The sequence below is a fragment of the Nyctereutes procyonoides genome, unplaced genomic scaffold, assembly GCF_905146905.1.
Source record: "Nyctereutes procyonoides isolate TBG_1078 unplaced genomic scaffold, NYPRO_anot_genome, whole genome shotgun sequence".
NCBI lineage: Eukaryota > Metazoa > Chordata > Mammalia > Carnivora > Canidae > Nyctereutes > Nyctereutes procyonoides.
In genome coordinates, this window is record NW_026575042.1 from 8,553,582 (window position 1) to 8,573,111 (window position 19,530).

General features: G+C 47.6%; 1 protein-coding gene across 3 annotated transcripts in view; it reads left to right on the plus strand.

The window, feature by feature from the left end:
* ACVR2B (activin A receptor type 2B) overlaps positions 1 to 19,530 on the plus strand; it is a 42,568-nt gene that overhangs the window by 12,284 nt on the left and 10,754 nt on the right. Inside the window, exons 2-10 of one of the 3 annotated variants that reach the window (XM_055321453.1) lie at positions 13,464 to 13,671; positions 14,077 to 14,186; positions 14,346 to 14,497; positions 14,577 to 14,720; positions 15,235 to 15,378; positions 15,661 to 15,809; positions 17,586 to 17,700; positions 18,397 to 18,535; positions 18,628 to 18,758. In XM_055321453.1, the coding sequence (XP_055177428.1) occupies positions 13,464 to 13,671; positions 14,077 to 14,186; positions 14,346 to 14,497; positions 14,577 to 14,720; positions 15,235 to 15,378; positions 15,661 to 15,809; positions 17,586 to 17,700; positions 18,397 to 18,535; positions 18,628 to 18,758 (1,292 nt within the window). Of the gene's footprint in view, positions 1 to 13,463; positions 13,672 to 14,076; positions 14,187 to 14,345; positions 14,498 to 14,576; positions 14,721 to 15,234; positions 15,379 to 15,660; positions 15,810 to 17,585; positions 17,701 to 18,396; positions 18,536 to 18,627; positions 18,779 to 19,530 lie in introns of all 3 variants that reach the window. The other 2 variants (XM_055321454.1, XM_055321455.1) reach the window with 2 other exon arrangements.

The following is a 19,530-nucleotide window of genomic DNA, read 5'->3' on the forward strand; positions in this document are numbered from 1 at the left end:
CTTGATTTTGGCTCTGGTCATGATCTTGGTTCTGAGATTGACCCTGTTGTCAGAGTCCATGCTCAGCAGGGAGTCTGCTTGAGATTCTGTCTCTCCTGCCCCTCCTCCCCTCTGTCTCTTTTTCTCTTAAAAATAAGAAAATGAATCTTTATTTTTAAAAATTTTCAAAAAAGATTTATTTATTTATTTGACAGAGAGAGAGCGCGCGAGAGAGCCACACACAAGCAGGTTCCTGCTGAGCAGGGAGCCCGATATAGGACTTGATCCCAGGACCCTGGGATCATGACCTGAGCTGAAGGCAGATGTTTAACGACAGGTGCCCAATAAATAAATCTTAGAAAAAAAAAAGAATGAAGGTATCAAGTAAAGAGGGTGTTCTTCAGACAGACGGTAAATGATCTAGATGGGAGGTCAGAGATGCAGAAAAGAATGAAGGACATTGAAAGTGATACATAGGATTGCATTACTGAGTTTGAAACATATAAAAACACATGACAACAATGCTGTATAGGAAGTGGAGTGAAAATGGAATTCAGTTTTTTTTTTTTTTAAGATTTTATTTATTCATGAGAGACACAGAGAGAGGCAGAGACACAGGCAGAGAGGGAGAAGCAGGCTCCATGCAGGGAGCCTGATGCGGGACTCAATCCTGGTTCTTTTTCTTTTCTTTTCTTTTTTTTTAAATTCAGTTCTTAACATTGGTCACCAACAGGATAAAACTACCTATTAATGTTAGGATTTGATAAATCATGGAGGTATGCTGTAAATTTCTAGGGTAACCACTAAAGGATAGAAAGATGAGAACTTTGAAGCTAATAAAGAGAACATAGAATAATAGAGAATTCACAAATTGAAAAGAAAGCAATAAATGTGAGATAAGAGGACAGAGTGGAGAGATAAATAGAACTAATATCTCTAATGAATATAAGATGCACATCTTTAAAACATTCACAAATAGAATTTGGCAATATGTAAAAAAAAAAAAAAAGATCTCTCTCTGTGTGTGTGTATCTCGATGTATCTAATGACCAAGTGTTTTAATCACAGAAATAAATGCATACTTGGTCTAACCATTGAAAATCTAATTTGCCATGTCAACTGAGCAAAAAACCCCATAGGATTATTCAGTAGATGCAGAAAAAGCTTGTAGGGTTTAATCCTTAGAGTAAAACAATTTGGAAATGCAAGAACTAAGAAGAGCCAAGGCTGTCTCCCCCCCCCCCCCCCCCCCAAGGCTGTCTTAAAGAAAAAGAATAAGTTGTGCCTTCTGGATCAGGATTCATTGTAAAGCTATAGTAATTAAAATGGGAAGCTTTCGGTGCTAGATAGTAAATAGACAATGGATTAGAAATATCACTTTCAAGTGATATTTCATAGGTGTGAGAAATTGTTTCAATATTGGGAAGTGGTATTAGATGATGGCGTTTCATCAGGGGAATAAATCATCCATTTTGATGTCTTAGTGTTATAAAATTTCATCTTAGAACCATTCTAGCTAATGTTGACATGGTATATTTATTTCCATTCATTTCTTTACAACCTGACTTTATGAGTCTTTTGTTTAAGATTATTCAGTTTTAGAATTTCCATCTGGTTCTTTTTTTTTTTTTTTAATAGGTTTTATTTTCTGCTTGTGTATTCTATCAATGCCTTCACTGGAATGTATTTTCCTTTACTTTCTTGAACATATACTTCTGATAGTTACTTTAAAATCTTTGCTGATTCCAACATCTGATCATCTTAGAATCAGTCTTCATTGATTATCTGTTCTCTTGAATATGAGACATATTTACCTATTTTTCATATAATCTTGGATTATATCTAAATATTGTGAGTGATAATTATAGAGGCTCTGGATTGTTATGTTCCTCTTATAAGCATTGATTTTTTTTTTGAGTTAATGTTTTTTTTGTTTTTTGTTTTTGTTTTTGTTTGTTTTTTATGTTAGCAGGTAGTTATATTGGCTGAATTCATAAACTCTTCTGTGGTGTGTAGCTGCTGAAATGTCTGTTTTAGTTCCTTTATGTTTACTTGGTTGCTTGCAGTGTGATGGTGCCTGTGTAGTTAAAGGTTAGCTAGCAGTTTGAACAGAGTTCACATGTAGATTCTGGCTTCCAGCCTGGTCTGGCTGTCACCTTGTAACTCCTTTGCTCTTCATCTTTAAGATACCTATCACTATCTTTTGTGTTGCATCTTTGGGTTTTTGCATCCTTGTTGTATCTTCTTTTTTTGATGGCTTCCTCATTTTGGAGGAGAGTATCCTCTAATACCTTTTGAGAAAGAATGAACAGAAGGTACGTTTTTGGATCTTTATTTTTCTCTCTTCTGCCTTCGTATTTCATTGATAGTTAATGGGGCATGGGCTTATAAATAGGAAATCTTTTCCCCTCCAGACTGTGAAGCACTGTCCCATTGTATTCTAGTTTCCAAATATTATTGGCTGCAGGAAGTTCAAAGCCATTCTGATTCCTAATTTTTTATAGGTGACATTTCTCATTTGATAGACATCTGCTATGAGATCTTTTCTTGTCTCCACTGTGGTAAAATTTCACAGTGACGGGACCTGCTAGGGGTCCTGTTTTCATGTGCTGGTCTTTGATTTCATCCCTTTTGTTTCCTCCTGGAACTCCTGTTATTTAGGTGTTGAACTTTCTGCACTGAGCCTCTAGATTCCTTTTCTCTTTTCTTTCTTGTTTTCTGTATCTTTGTGTGTTTACTTGACTTTGTGAGATTACGTCAATATTATCTTTTAATCCTTCTGTTGATTTTCATTTCTGCCATTATATATATATGTGTATATATATATAAAATGGGTCCACATATATATTTATATAATATATATTATATATAATAATTACGTGTGTATGTATATATATACATTCATATTTCATTTATATATAATGGGACCACAACCTGAGCTGAAGGCAGATGCTCAACCACTGAGCCACCCAGGTGCCCTGACTTGTTCATATTTAAGGATGGACCTGAATACCGATTGAAAGCTTTGAGCTCCCAAGTGGAACCTGCCAACGGTAGGATGATCTGCTTGGGTTATTTCTGAAGCTAGCCAGATTTTCCTGAGAAATGTCTTCTGCTTTCTCTTTGGGGACTTGTCAGGGAGGGTAGGTATAAGGCCTGACTACCAACATCCTGGGAGCCATGGTTGGAGGAGAACTGGAGTTTCTGTAATCCACATTTTGTCCTGTATTCCTCTTGTTTTAGTATGATACCTGTGCCCTCAACTTTTCCTACTCCTTCCTGTCTAGAGACTCTTTATCTTCTTTAGAAAATAACCTATTCTGCTGAATTGGGGAAGGCAGCCCCAGCCATGGTGAGTGGTAGTGAGCTCTGAGGATCTAGCCAGCCTTTTTTTCTTTGGATTCATCTTCACCCCACTTCCAGAGAGAGACATGACACAAATTCCTCAGTTCTGGAGGATCCTGTGTTGGAAATCATGTTGCTTTTCAGCTTTCTCCATAGCCAACTCAGGAGTCTTTGTGGTTATTGACAACTGGTATAATCTGCTTTCCAGCTTCAGAATTTGATTTCTGTGGTTCTTTCCTGTTCTCTTTGTTTTTATGGGTTTATGCTTTAAAAACTTCTCTGTGCTGTGGTTTTCTTGGGATTATAGGAAGGAGCAAAAGTAATATTTGTGTATAATCCTTAACCCTTACCTGGAAGCTCTTTTCTAGTATCCTACAGATATGATGGTGCCTGGAGAAAGGCAAGGATTCTGGAGGATGGCCCTGGACTCACACTTTGTTCTTGGGAGGATGGTGCCAGGGACTTGTGTACAGAGTTGAAGTTGGAAGTGAATTGAGGTGATCTGGCTTGATTCCTTGTTCCTAGGCTGGGCTTGTGAAGGCATATAGAGCTCTTGTCACCCTTGGAAAGTGTTACTGCATTTAAATTTCTGGCAGTAATAGTGAAAGTAAAATAGCCAAAAAACCTCCTTATAGAAGACATGAAGTCTTCTATGAGGAGTAGAAGTGATGGATAAGGTATAATAAATACCCTTTTAAAATGGATATGCAGGGACGCCTGGATGGCTCAGCGGTTGAGCACCTGCCTTCGGCCCAGGGCGTGATCCTGGAGACCAGGGATTGAGTCCCACATCGGGCTTCTGCATGGAGCCTGCTTCTCTCTCTGCCTCTGTCTCTGCCTCTCTCTCTTTGTGGCTCTCATTAATGAATAAATAAAATCTTAAAAATTAAATGGATATGCATAGCTGCATATATAAGAAAGTAAGGGAGAAGCAAGAGGAGGCTTAAGTTATTGATTCTCAGGGAGATTTGCCTCTCTCCTTAATTTAGAGATGTGGGTGGTTTAGTAGCAATAGGTAAGACATAAGAGATAAGGTATAAAATTAAGACTGAGGTTCTCGGGATCCCTGGGTGGCGCAGTGGTTTAGCGCCTGCCTTTGGCCCAGGGCGCGATCCTGGAGACCCAGGATCGAATCCCACGTCGGGCTCCCGGTGCATGGAGCCTGCTTCTCCCTCTGCCTATGTCTCTGCCTCTCTCTCTCTCTGTGACTATCATAAATAAACAAATTTAAAAAAAATTAAAAAAAAAAAAAAGACTGAGGTCCTCATATGATGAAACTTACATAGGGCTATACCTTCAGTGAAAGTATGGACTAGAAGAAACATCCTTTTGCTGACAAAGGGAGTATATAATGAAATTGTCTTGGCCTAGGTTGATAGGGAGGCAGGTGGTTTCCCTTGAGAATGTATAACCATAGATTTGTGCTTATATAAGCTTTGGAGTTTAAGTTTATGCCAACAAGTGTTCTCTGGGAAACTTGAAGTTGAGAAATTAAAGTGATTCCAAGTTGATAGTGTCTTAGAAAGTTGGGCAGAAGCAAAAATATAGATTATCTTTGGAAGGTTGTCTCTCCTCCACTTCCACACTTGGCCTTAGAGTATTCTCAGAGAAGAGGCCTGATGAACATAAGCTCTGTATTCAAAAAGAGAACCCATAATTCTGAGAATCCTGAATTCTAAACACACAGGAAATAAGATACTATGAGTGAAAATAATCAGAATAACAAGTGACAGAAATAAATGTTGAAGAAATTACATTATGGAATTATAAAATGGGGGTTTGGAAGTATGACAAATAACAGAAGTATCAAAATCAACCAAGAAGTTATTTTTTTAAAAAATAGAACTTATAGACATGAAAAAAATGGGTTGAGTTTATAAATTGAGAAGAGCTAAATAGCAAATTAGACACAGCCAAAGAGAGAATTAATAAATTGGAAATTAGGCCATATGGAATTATCTATAATGGTGCCTAGACACAGAATTGGAAATATAAAGGCAAGGTTAAAATACTGGATAGAATGAGAAAGCCTAATAAACTTTAATAGGAATTTCAGAATCATAGAATAGGGAGGTACAATACTCAAATTGAAAAAAGCCAAGAACTTTTCAGAATTGATAATAGAGGTGAATCATTGGACAAAATCATTTTTCCAAGCAGTGTAAATAAACTTAAACGTATACTTAGACACACAGCTCATAGTGAAACTGCAGAGAGACAATTGAAGAAAATAGCTAGAGAGAAAAGACAGAATATCTTCAGTTCAAATATTAGCAGATTCTTCAGCAACAATAGTAAAAATCAGAAGACTGTGTAATATTTTTAAGATGACAAGAGAAGATAACTCAGCCTAAGAGCTTTTGTTCTTTTATTTTTTATGTATTTATTTTTAAAGATTTTATTTATTCATGAGAGACACACAGAGAAGCAGAGACTTAGGCAGAGGGAAAAGCAGGCTTCATGCAGGGAGCCTGATGCGGGACTCGATCCTAGGATGCCAGGAACACACAGGTGACCCAAGTTTATGTTCTTTTAAATTATCAATTAGGGAGTGCCTGGATGGCTCAGTTGGTTGGGCATCTGCCTTCAGCTCAGGTTGTGATCCTAGCATACGGGATTGAGCCCTGCATCTGGCTCCCTGTTCCATGGGGAAGCTGCTTCTCCCTCTCCCTCTGCTTGTCACTCCCCTGCTTGTGAGCTCGCTTGCTCTCTCTCTCGTGAATAAATAAAATCTTTAAAAAATAAACTATTAATTAGGAAACAGGGCAAAATAACATTTTCAGAAAATCAAACAACTTCTCTACCAAAAGATCTTCAATGAAGGAGGATGTTCTTTTGGAAGGACAGTGGTCCTAGAAAAAACTGCAGAGATGTAGGGTTGGCCAAGCAGGCAAACTGATGAATGTATGGACAAATAAAAAAATACAGGGTGTATGCAACACAGATCATATCTGCTTTGGGAGGCAGATAAAAAGAACAATATCAGATTAAGTATTTAACACCAATATTAAACTAATTAAGTGTGGTTGGAAGGAGGTAGTTAGGGCTAAAACACGTTCCTATGAGGGTTGGTAGATATGTTGATTAACTTTAGGTTTTTAGCATAAATAGTACATATAAAAGTTTAAAGGCTAGCTTGTAATAGAATAGATACAGTGTGCACTCCTTCCAGACTGGAATGGCTGAAATGTAGAATTACAAAAGATCATCCAAAGGTGGTAGCAGTAGAGAAAAAACCAAATGTAAACAGCAGTAATCATGAATGTAAACAGGACTCAATTCTAGATCAAAGTGTTAGATTGAACTGGGGAAAAAAGATCAGAAAGATTTAAAATAAAAGAAAAAGATAAATTCAGAAAATACCACAAGCAATGTCGTATATATATGTTAGCATCAGCTCAGGTGGCCTTTTTGGTGAAGAGCAAATGAACAAATGAAGAGGGTTACTATAGAGTTAGAAAAGTTTTATTATGGGCAGCCCAGGTGGTTCAGCAGTTTAGTGCCACCTTCAGCTTAGGGCCTGATCCGTGTTGGCCGCCCTGCATGGAACCTGCTTCTCCCTCTGCCTGTCTCTACCTCTCTCTCTCTCATGAATAAATAAGTAAAATCTTAAAAAAAAAAAAAAGTTTCATTACCAAGAACATATAAAGAATTTTTTAAAAAGATTTTATTTATTTATTTATTTATGAGAGGCAGAGGGAGAAGCAGGCTCTATGCAGGGAGCCTGATGTGGGACTCGATCCTAGGACCCCAGGATTGTGCCGTGGGCCAAAGGCAGGCGCCAAACCGCTGAGCCACCCAGGGATCCCAAGAACATATAAAGAATTTATACAACTCCTAGGAAAAGCAACCCTGCAGAAAAATGGGAAAGGATATGAACAGGCATTTCTCAAAAAGATGGTCAGTTTCACAAATAATAAGGAAATGTGGGTCAAAACTATAATATACTGTTTCATACAGACCAGGTGAGCAGGTATCGGCGTGAGGCTGTAGCTCAGTGGGGCTAAGTCTTCTGGAAATATAAACTGGTATATCCAGGTGGGTCCTTTGGAGAAAAGTTTGACAGTATCTAGTGAGTTAAAGATGCTCATGCTCTACGAGCATGTATCTCTAACATAGACCCTAAACGCTTGCCCACACATGAGCGGAAAGAAAGCACACAGAAGAGGAGTCAAGAGGCTTCATAGTGGCAGTGCTCAATCAGCACCCCTTATACATAGCCTAAAAGTCCATCAGGAGGATGGATATTCAAGGTGTGAGGTCATACAGTGGGCTGTATGTACTGGGAATAAATGCATTATGGAGCTACAGGCGAGGCAGCAGGGCACCTACTGTGGAACCAGGCTGCTAGGTTCAAAACCTGGTTTTGACACTTGGTAATAACTTAGGTAAGGTTTCACCTCATTGTGTCTCATTTTATTTTATTTTATTTTTAAATATTTTATTTATTCATGATAGACATAGAGAGAGAGGCAGAGACACAGGCAGAGGGAGAAGCAGGCTGCATGCTGGGAGCCCGATGCAGGACTCGATCCCCGGACTCCAGGATCGTGCCCTGGGCCAAAGGCAGGCACCAAACCGCTGAGCCACCCAGGGATCCCCTCATTGTGTCTCATTTTAGAATAAAATTATTATTATTGAGTGGAGTGGGTGGGGGCAGAGGGAGAGAGTCTTTTTTTTTTTTTTTTTTTTTTTTTTATGAGGGAGAGAGAGTCTTAAGCAGGCTTGGTGCCCAGCATGGAATCCTACATGGGCTCTTTCTCAGGACCCTGAGGTCATGACCTGAGCCGAAATTAAGAGCTGGTTGCTTTACTGACTGAGCTACCCAAGCGCCACTAAGTTATTATTTGTAAAATGCTTAGTTTAGTGCCTGCTATGTGCTTGTTAAATATGTATCAATTTGGATGGCTCACAAATAAAAAGGGTCAAGGCAAAAAAAGCACATGTGTCAGAGATTGGCTGCTAGAAACATAACTCAAGAGTTCTTCTCTTATGTAAAAGTTAAAAGAGAAAGTATATATACATTTTGGATTCTTTTCTGCCCTACTCTCCATCTGTGCTACTCCACAGTGAGTGCACACACCGGTGTGTGTGTGTGTGTGTGTCTGTCTGTCTGTCTGTCTGTGGTTGTCTTTCTCACACTCTACCCTCCCCCATCTGGCCCCCCCCCCCCCCCCCCCCGCTTTAGGTTCCCTTACCCTGCTTACTCTTGTGGGGGAGGTGGAGTCATGAACACGATACCAGATGCTGTCACTGGGAGCCATGACCTTTGGGTCTCTGGGCCCTTCTTGGCTGCTGTTGGGCAGCAGGTACTCAGCTAAGTGCAGGCAGCCCTTGGAGGAAGGCAGGGCTAGGGGAGCCTCAGGCAGGAGCCTCCAAGGAACAGAGCCTGGCCACTGGCTAGGGGAAGGCTGCCTCTTTAGGCAGACTGCAGTCTGGGCAGTAAGGGAGAACACTGCACATGCCTCAGGTGGCCACTTCTTAGGCACCGAGGCTTCTGGGAGGAGGTTACACCTTGGCATGCTGACAGCAGGGGGGTGAGGTAGATGTGGTAGATGTGATTCCTTTCTCACTGGCCTCCAATGCCCTGTGGTTGGGGCTGGGCACCTGCTTCTTGTGGAGGGTGGGGGGGGGCTGCTGCGGGGCTTCAGGAGCCGAGGGTAGAGTGTAGCAAGTTGCTGGTTGCTGGGGTTCGAAGCTCCTCTGGGAGATGTTGGCTAGGCTGGATGCACGCCAAGCCCAGAGCTCTGGGAACCCCAGGGGAAGCACGGCCACACCAGCTCCATGTCCTTCTGCTGAGGCTGTGCCTTAATCACCCTCACTTTTGCATCCTCCCAATTGTGCTTCTAGCCCGTCACAGGCAAGATCCCAGTCCGTCACAGGCAGGATCCCAGTAGGCTTTCCCTGTTTCTACCCAGCACAGAGTGGGCTGGGTCCAAGACCAGCAGGACTGGGAAATCCCTCCCAGCACTTGTCCTCCAGCACCAAAACTGGTCTGTTTAGGGCAAGCTCTGGAATGGTGATTCAGAGTGGAGTATGTATTTTTACTTTTCTCAGTGGTGGTGTGTGTCTAGGAGTCGGTTTCTCTGCCCACCTGGGCTGAGGGCTTGGAGAGTACTGGCACCTTCTCTCCAACAAGGTGTAGGTAGTCCTCTTGGAACCTAGGGACTGCCATTTTGGACACTGCCACTTGTATACGTGTTCCTTTGGAGACCAGCAGTTGAGTTGGCTGTGGCTCAGGGATGGAGTGAGCCACTTGCCCAGGTGTCTGGGAGGTAGGCTGCCCTTGGGCCTAAGGCAGCAAGTATTGGGGAGGGGGGACTGCAGGCACCCCATCTTGGGTGCACAGCTTCCTCTCCTGCTGGGATAGGTGAGTGGGTGGGGGTCAGGGGAGCCTCCTGCGCCTGGGTGCCCTGGCCCTGTGAGCATGCGTGGGCAGGAATTCTGTGTCTATTAAAAGGCAGAGGCTGCCTTGTGGTTGGAGTGTTGCCAGAGGCTATAAATAGCTGAGTGTGTGCAGAAGCAGAGCACCAGGGAGGAGGGAGGAAGGGGGAGGCCCTGGGTTTCGAGCTGGCAACAGAGCTTGGGCACGGTATGGGAAAGGCATGGTCTCCCAGTCTCCCTAGGTCCTCCATGAGCTCTGAGTGCAGAGCTTTTGGAGGCATTGGTATGCACAATCCCTGCTTGGTGGGCTGGGAGCCCTCCTGGGGGCTTGTATGGTGAAGGACTGTTATAGGCAGCAGGGAGGGGCATGGCTCCTGATGTAACAGCTAATGTGCCAGGCATGGTCATAACCACTCTTAAAACACATTCACTGATTTGGCTCTGGAACAGCCCGAGGAATTAGGTGCTCTTACCATCCCCTTTTCACACACAAGGAAACAGGCACAGAGTGGGTTGGTAATTTACCCAGGGTTGCACCACCAGGGAGTGTTAGAGACAGGATTTGAACAAGTCTGGCCAGCTCAAGGCTGCCTTACTCTCGGTTGTCTGTAGGAGGATTTGATCAGATAGGGGGTCCAGTTACATCTCAAGCCCTTGGGTCTTACCTTAGAACCTTGGAATTTGGTGTTCCTAGCCATGTTCACTTAGGTCCTGCCCATGGTAGTGGCCAGAGGGCTTTTGCTTGGTGAGTGGCATGAGGAGAGGAGCTGGGCCAGCCTTTTGCCACTGTTGATGTTGGGACTCCTCACCTTGCACAGGGGACTTTTTGCTTGTTGTCTGCATGGAAATGAGACCTCCCTTGAGGACCCTCCATCTTAGGCTGCAAGACCATGCCTTGAGGCCATGCCTCCTGCCATTCCTTCCTTCCAAATCCTGCCCTAGCCAAGTGATAACCATGTTCTCTTGCCTGTCCATTGGTCCTCCCGTCCATCTACCTGTCATGTGTCTGGAACTGGTTCTAGCACTGAAGATAGTCAAGGCTTCTGCCTTTATTAGCTTTGCAGCTTATGGGGGCAAGGCTGACATTTAAAAAGTAATCATTGAGTACATTTATAATGTTTTATTTCTCAATAGGAGTATTCCCTACATTTTTTCTTGGAGGTTGTTTTTGGTTAACATTATTTTTATACTTTTTTTTTAAAGTTTCTTTTCTTTAAATTTTTATTTATTTATGATAGTCACACACACACAGAGAGAGGGACAGAGACACAGGCAGAGGGAGAAGCAGGCTCCATGCACCGAGAGCCCGACGTGGGACTCGATCCCGGGTCTCCAGGATCGCACCCTGGGCCAAAGGCAGGCGCCAAACCGCTGCGCCACCCAGAGATCCCCTATTTTTATACTTTTTGAATGTCTGAAATATTTCTTTAAAAATACTAAGCAGCTTGAGGTGGTAAATTATTATTTTTTAAATTAAATTTTAAGATTTTATTTATTTATTCATGAGAGACAGAGACAGAGAGAGAGAGAGAGAGAGAGAGAGGCAGAGACACAGGCAGAGGGAGAAGCAGGGAGCCTGACATGGGACTTGATCCCAGGTTTCCAGGATCAGGCCTGGAGCTGAAGGTGGCCCTAAACCGCTGAGCCACCTGGGCTGCCCGAGGTGGTAAATTAGATGATGGATGAAACACAAGGATCTGTGGAAATAGATGTTTGCCTAGTCTCTGGAGAGAAGAGCCGGCATTCCAAGGAGAAAGTGGGGAGCATCATGCAACCAGAGGTAGTAACTTGTGCCAAACCCAGAAATGGAGCATATTCAAGGGCCTGGCAATGTGCTGTGACGGCAGTGGGCGAAGCAAGGTTGAGGAGTAGGCAGCACCCATATCTGCAGCTCACCCCATCCCTTCAGGTTTTCCCCTTAAACTGTAAGCCTTACGCTTGACAATGGGCCTGGCTGGGGGAAGCCATTGTGCACCCTTGCATGAGCCCTTTTTGTAGACCCCGGGGCCCTTGCTGTGGACCTGGCTGGGTCCCAGCTGCCTGGGGCATTGGGAGGCCACTCTTTTTTCTTCTTACCAGTATTCTTGGATGCAGGGCCATGGCTAGACCCTGGCATTGATAGGATGACATTCTGAACCCTTGGTCCTCCTCATTGGAGCTTTGAGATGTGCTGCTTGCCCCTGGCCTGTAGAGGAGCCTCTTATCCCTGCAGGGAGGTACAGAAGGGGTGGGATGACTAAAGAATGATCTGCAATGGGGGGCCCTTCCCTCCTGACAGCCAGTCCTCATCCTTCTCCCTGAGCATACCGTGGCATATCAAGTTCTTCACTCGCGATGGCCACTGTGGTTGTGGAGTGAAGGACGATGGAGGCTTTGGTTTGTTAGGATGCAGGTCATTTAGTTAGCTCTTCCCTGGGTTGGTGTGGAGTCTTCTCTCCTGGCTGTTCCAAGCCAGCCTTTCAGGCTGACAGTGAAGAGGGTTCCTATGTGCTGGTGGGCTGGCTGACTGACCTTCCATGGGGGTGACTCTGACCATCCCTTCCTTCCTCCTTCCTGGGATACGAATACCAGCTGGGGGTGGCATCAGGTCACTTGTCCACAGTAGGCCCAAGAAGAGTGGAGAGGCTTGGTCTAGTTTCCTTTTGAGTGTCAGTGTGGTTTTTGACAGCGAGGTTGATCATGTGTGCCTGTAAAGGGGCCATGGCAGGACACTCACAAACGGCGTTCTGGAGAGCTCTTCAGTCCAGGTGTCAGGGTGCAGGAGTACCTGTTTCCTGGGAACCTCCTTTGGCATCTCCTTCCTCCTTCTCATTACAGGGCTTTGGAGGGTGCCCTCATTAAGGGCAGTGGGGCAGATGGGAGGGCTGGGACAGGTTGCCTGGGAGGGGTTGGTGAGAAAGGTAGATTTGGTGAACGGTTGAAGGAAAGAAGTATTTGAAGGGGCAGTTGGGGGTCAAAGTGTTTGGCCACCAGGATGGCACTCATGCAGGGGTTGGAAAGAGGGCACAGGAATGGTGGGGAGTATCTTCAGGGGCCAAGCCCAGCTGGGGGGATTATCTGTTATCACCGCTTATTACTAGCCAGCCATCCTCCTGCTTGGGGCACATATTCCCCCATGGTGACTCTGGGAGCCTTATCCTGATCATGCTGGCCTGATTCTTAGGACCTTCTTCTGCCCTGCTGAGCACCAGGTAGTGTTGCTGGGTGCAGGAAGGACACTGGCCTGGAGGGTCCTTACATCCCATTCAGTCTGGATGGGAGGTGGGGACACACCAGCAGTATGTGTCTCCCTCTCCCTGGGGTGAGGCAGACAGCAGCAGCAGGAAATTGTCTCTTGGAGTGTCTCCAGACATGGTCCCCTGAGGTCTGCAGTCATAGTCATCTGAGATTCTGTGGGATGGAGAGGGCTGGACGTGGAGGGTGATAGTGGTTAAAAATATAGTTTCTGCCTCCATTTCAATTGTCCAGTATGGGCTGGACCCAGAATATGTGTTTTTAGCAACCCCCCCCCCAACACACAGTGATTCTACTGTACCCTGGGGTTTTGACGCTCCTCTGTTTCTGCTGCTGCGAGGAAACAGTCCCTGCCCCCACTCAGGACCCTCAGGCATCAGTGGGGCCCCTTTCTGTGTGTGTGGCCACCAGCCTGACTGTCGGACACCCACCCACCAGCCAGCCTCCCTTAAGGTGGTAGGGGCCCCAAGATAGGTGCAGAGGTATGTGGGATGCTCAGTCCTCTCACCTCCCGGGCTCAGGTTCCGGGCGTGGGGAGGCCGAGACTCGGGAGTGCATTTACTACAACGCCAACTGGGAGCTGGAGCGCACCAACCAGAGTGGCCTGGAACGCTGCGAGGGTGAGCAAGACAAGCGGCTGCACTGCTACGCCTCCTGGCGCAACAGCTCTGGCACCATCGAGCTGGTCAAGAAGGGCTGCTGGCTGGACGACTTCAACTGCTACGACAGGTGTGTTAGAGCCCGCCCTCCCCTCCTCCTCACCCCCCAGTCCGGCTGGAGGCCTGCCTCTTGCTGCAGTGCCCTCTGGGCCTCAGGATATGAAAGCAAGCCTGGCATTTAAGGGTAGGGGGAGATAAGGGCCTCTGTAGACATCCTGGTCGAGTAGGGATGGTGCCAGGGTCCTAGCTTTCCTGCCCCTGTGTGTCCCCTGCCCCAGTCCAAAGGAGGGCTCTTTGTGTGGACCCTTGGCTGTCCCTGCCCAACTTTGGGTCCCACTTCAGGGGAGGTGGACTCACAGTGTCCCCTGATGGTTACCCATGAACTTCTCTGTCAATGGGGAGGGTTGGCTGGGCAGGCCCCAGAGAGGCTCTCATCCCTCAGCTGAGGGGTATGTGGGAAACTGTGTGCCTCCAGGCAGGAGTGTGTGGCCACCGAGGAGAACCCCCAGGTGTACTTCTGCTGCTGTGAAGGCAACTTTTGCAACGAGCGCTTCACCCACTTGCCGGAGGCTGGGGGCCCGGAAGGTGAGGGCTGCGGGAGGGCAGGCTGGGGCCCTCTTTGGCCTTGGAGTGCTCATCACTGCTCCTGAGTTGGGTGGGCAGTGGCTGCAGGGCTCTCTGGTCTGGCCCCTGAGGTGTGTGGGTGGGCGGGCTGTATGACACAGGGCTCCATGTGTCCCCCAGTCACGTACGAGCCACCCCCGACAGCCCCCACCCTGCTCACGGTGCTGGCCTACTCGCTGCTGCCCATCGGGGGCCTCTCCCTCATCGTCCTGCTGGCCTTCTGGATGTACCGGCATCGCAAGCCTCCCTACGGCCATGTGGACATCCACGAGGTGAGACAGGGCTGGCACAGGGCAGGGGCAGAGGTGGGGTGGCTGGACCAGACCCTCTTAAGTCCTCCATGTACCCCAGGACCCTGGACCTCCTCCTCCGTCCCCTCTGGTGGGCCTGAAGCCTCTGCAACTGCTGGAGATTAAGGCTCGGGGGCGCTTTGGCTGTGTCTGGAAGGCACAGCTCATGAATGACTTTGTGGCTGTCAAGATCTTCCCACTCCAGGTGAGTGTGTGAGGGCCTTCCAGGTCATCCTCTGTTGTAGCTTGAGCTGTCCTCCCCACAGTGCAGTCCGGGCCTGTGCAGGTGGGATGAGAGAGAGGCAGGCCCCACTGAAATTTTCTTGTAGGGCTAGGGTAGGGCTTTGGTTTCCAGGGGTTTGTTTCTGATGTCGGTTCTGCAGAGGCCTTGAGAAACCAGGCTACTCCAGCAGTTGCCCAGAACACTTGGCAGAGCCAGAGCTGGCTCTGTGTCTCATTCGGTGGGTGACGCTGGGCCACTCACTTCCCTCCCTGGACTTAAGTGGCCTTGTTTGTAAATCAGGTGCTAGTCCTAAGTGATATTTGGGATCGCCGTTGGCCTGTGTTCCAGGGCCAGCTCAGTCCTGGCTGTCTGCCTGCCCCCCTTACAGAGATGAGGCTGGGCAGGTCGGGAGGAGGGGTGGTACGGATGGCATGGGATGGCGGTTCTGCTACAGGGTGGGTGGCAGCAGTGGCATTGAGCTGCATCCCTGCCTTAGGACAAGCAGTCGTGGCAGAGTGAGCGGGAGATCTTCAGCACGCCTGGCATGAAGCATGAGAACCTGCTGCAGTTCATTGCTGCTGAGAAGCGAGGCTCCAACCTTGAGGTGGAGCTCTGGCTCATCACGGCCTTCCATGACAAGGTGAGTCATGCTTGTGGACAGGGACTCCTCAGACAAGGTGGCCTTCCACCATAAGGTGACCCTTCCTGAGTGTGGACAAGAGTGTCCACGACGAGAACTGTGGCATCAATTCTTATGAATGAGCACAGAGACTTCATGACAAACACCTTCTGATGCCCCCTCCCCCAGCCCCTCCTGGCCTTCCGTACCTTCCGTATCAATACCAGTCTCCCGGGAGAGGGGCCTGCTGTTGGTTCACTGAGCCCAGAATCCTGTGCCCAAGTTCTGTGCTGTCTCCTACAGGGCTCCCTCACGGATTACCTCAAGGGGAACATCATCACGTGGAATGAACTGTGTCATGTGGCAGAGACAATGTCAAGAGGCCTCTCATACCTTCATGAGGATGTGCCGTGGTGCCGTGGTGAGGGCCACAAGCCGTCTATTGCCCACAGGTACCTAGGTTAGCACTTGGTGTGGGGCTGCAGAGAGGGCTGGAGAGTGAGAGCAGGGCTTGGGGTGGGCTGGGGAGGGGTCTCTGCTTCGTAAAGATGCTTGGCAGCTTGTAGTGGGCCCAGCTGGCCCATCCCCTCCCTTCACTTGTGTACTGGGCCTGGTATGGCCTTGAAAGCTGGTTTCCTCATGCCCTCCAGTGGCCGCATGAGGAAGTGCTGACTTCATTACTTTGGCTGGAAGGTTGGTTCAGCTGTTCTCAAACTTTTTGGTTAGGATCTCTTTACGTTCTTTTTATTTTTTTTTCCTTTTTTTAGAGAGAGAGTGTGCACATCTGTGCATAGTGGGGTGGGGGGCAGAGGGAAAAGGAGAGAGAGAATCTTAAGTAGGTTCCATGCCCAGCTTGGAGCCTACATGGGGCTTGATCTCATGACCCTGAGAGCATGACCAGAGTGGAAATCAAGTCAGATGCTTAACCAGCTGAGCCACCCAGGCGCCCCAGGATCTCTTTACATTCTTAAAAAGAACTTCCGTGCTTATAGGTTACGTCTACTGATATTTGCTGTTTAGTGTTAGAGTGATGATGTCACACGTATGTAGCCTCTGATGTCACACTCTTCTCTTGAGAGAGTGAATTTACAAAAAGACAAATAATGGATCATGAATGAAAATAATTTTGATCTTGCGGTTCCCCTGAAACAGTGTCAGGGACTCTGGGGTTCTGGGGCTACACCTTGAGACCACTATATTAACTGGTCATTGTAGTCCTCACTAAACACAGGCACTGTTCTGAAGGCATAGAAACACCAGGCTGTGTCAGTCTTGTCACCTGAGAGAGAGGTCTTAGACACTTGTCGTCTGTGAGACAGGTGGTGTGTTCCCGGCCTCGTGGCATAGAGGAAGGAATAGTAGTGCATGGAAGTTGAGTATTTTGTCATCATACTGAGTTTAGTGTGGTTTTGTGCCTACAAGGGAGGGGAATGGGCCGTGGACTCCAGGATTCAAAGCTCGAGGGCCCCTTGTGGTAATATAATCAATGACACTTAAAGGTTGACGGTATGAAGTTGCGGTTTTTGTAGGTCATAAATGATTGAATGTTGACTCTTCTGTATGGTTCACCCTAACAGTAGTGCACAGGACGTGTGCCGGATGGCCCCAAGCACGTGTGCTTACTACTCGCTGAGCTTAATCCTCACAGCGAGACTGACACAGACAATGGGGAGATAGAGGACCAAACATATCTCTTCTATGAGAGGCGGAGCTGAACGTACCTGCCAGTACCCTGCTCTCCCCTGGCGCCAGCCCCGCAGGGGCCTGCACGGAGACCTGGGCAAGTTCATTAAACTTGTCACTCATGTCCCGGGCAGTGTACATTTTTCCCAGAAGATTCAATCCCGGGTCAGTATGCCTGACTTCGCCCCCTCCAAGAATGCAGAGGCTGGCCTTTTTTTTTTTTTTTTTTTTTGAGGCTGGCGTTTTATACTGAAGGGATTGGAATGGGGTCCGGCCAGCCACTGTGGTGGGTGTGGCTTTGACAGCAGTGGTAGAGGTGCGGTGAGAGATTCTCATATCGAGAGGGGTGAAGGGTGGTGGGAGGGTGTTCTAAAGCTGCCTATCTGCTCTGGGATAGACCGTGCTCCCCAGAGAGCATTGGGTAGCCTGGTCTGGGGTCTCTGGGGGCTGGGAGACCTGGGCTCCAGGATCTTGGCGGTCAGGGTGGGAGGCCAGGAGCAAGGACCAGGGTGTTCACCTTCCTCTTGGTCCACTTGTCTCCACAGGGACTTCAAAAGCAAGAATGTATTGCTCAAGAGTGACCTCACAGCCGTGCTGGCTGACTTTGGTCTGGCTGTTCGGTTTGAGCCAGGGAAACCTCCGGGGGACACTCACGGGCAGGTACTGAGCCTCCAGGGGTGCAGGGGGGTGCCAGCATGGAGGTGCATGCTGCCCTTTTGGTGCCCGGCTGGCAAGGGTCACTGTGAGCTTGGAGCTGTCTGAAAACTCCAGGAATAACACTGGTCTTCGCGATGGGTCACGCAGGGCCTGGAGGGCATGGAGCCTCGAAGTCTAGTCGGTCAGACAGACACAGCTTCCCTATTGGGGTTGGTGCTCGCCCTTGTAGGCTCTATGTTTCTTTCTTTTAGTGAAGTTGTTAAACAATGTAAAATAGAAGGAACTATACTAAGAAACCCAAGCCCGAGAAAACGTAACTGAAACTTAAACCTGAGGAAACCGTCCTAAGACAATTGCTGTAAATATTTTTAAGTATTCTTCAGGCCCTCTGTTTCTGATCTTCATCTTAGTAAAACATGCCATCTGGGTAGCCCCTTGTGGTGCTGATGGAGCAAACAGGCAGCAGTTCCAGTTTAGATGACTGTGGTCTTAAGTGTGTGATATTTTTAAATTATCCTTGAGGCATAACATGTACACCATGACCTCTTGTGACCTCCCGTGAACATGGTGAATCAAGGGTTGTCATCCCTGGTCGTGGCCTCTGATGCTGCCGTCCTGGCCCTTTCTGGTACACTCAGGAGGTGGCTCTTGTGTCCAGCAGTGAGTACATTTGTGCATGCCTCCCCTGTCCTCATATAGGTGGGCACGCGGCGGTACATGGCTCCTGAGGTGCTTGAGGGAGCCATCAACTTCCAGAGAGATGCCTTCCTGCGCATTGATATGTACGCCATGGGGCTGGTGCTGTGGGAGCTTGTGTCCCGCTGCAAGGCTGCAGATGGTGAGTGGGAATGGAGCCCCGAGCATCCAGGGTGTGGGTTGAAGAACAGTGAGCCCTTGTGGTTACCCTGCTGGGCTCGCTGTCACCCACAGGACCCGTGGATGAGTACATGCTGCCTTTTGAGGAAGAGATTGGCCAGCACCCATCACTGGAGGAGCTGCAAGAGGTGGTTGTGCACAAGAAGATGCGGCCTACCATTAAGGATCACTGGCTGAAGCACCCGGTGAGGGGCCTGGGTGGCAGGTGACTGCTGGGGAGCAGAGAGGGGAGGCCCTTGCTGTGTGACAAAGACTGGAGATCAAGGGGGTGTGGACAGAGAGAGAGAGGATGCCTCAGGCAGCAGGATAGTCTCCTCATCTCCTCCCTGCTCAGAGGCCTCCCTTGTACCAGGAAAGGGTCTGGGGAGGTTCCAGTCTCGGCAGGGAGGTGGCTCTGGGTTTGGGCCCAGAACTGATGGGGCCTGACAGTCAGTTCATCAGGGCCCTGTTGCCCCTATGTGGAGGGGAACCCATTGGGTCTGGGCCTGACATGTTTGAATCCTGGATCTGCCAGTTAGTAGGTGGGTGGCTTCTAGCAGATTGTTTTATTTCTTTGAGCCTTTGTCTTCTCAGGGTAACACTAGATATAACTGGTCATTGTAAATTGCTTGGCAGGATACCTGTCATATAAATGTTTAGTATGGATTAGCCCTGATTAAATATTCTCTCTTCTCTGCCTTCATTATTTTTCCGGGACTAAGCCACATGGCATCTTGGCTCCTCCAGTCTGGGGAGATTGTATAAAGACCCTAGCCATATAAACTGTTCCCTATCTTGGAAGGACACTTGCCTTCAGCTCTGTTGAGCTGCTCCCCCTGGTCACCTCTGGGTTCATTCAGTCACAGGACAGTCTTGAGGCCACTGGACGCTAGCAGTCTACCATGCACACCATCAGGGGTCAAGCTGGTGGGACCAAGTTCAGCTGGAGGGCTGCAGATGGGGAAGACAGACTTGTGG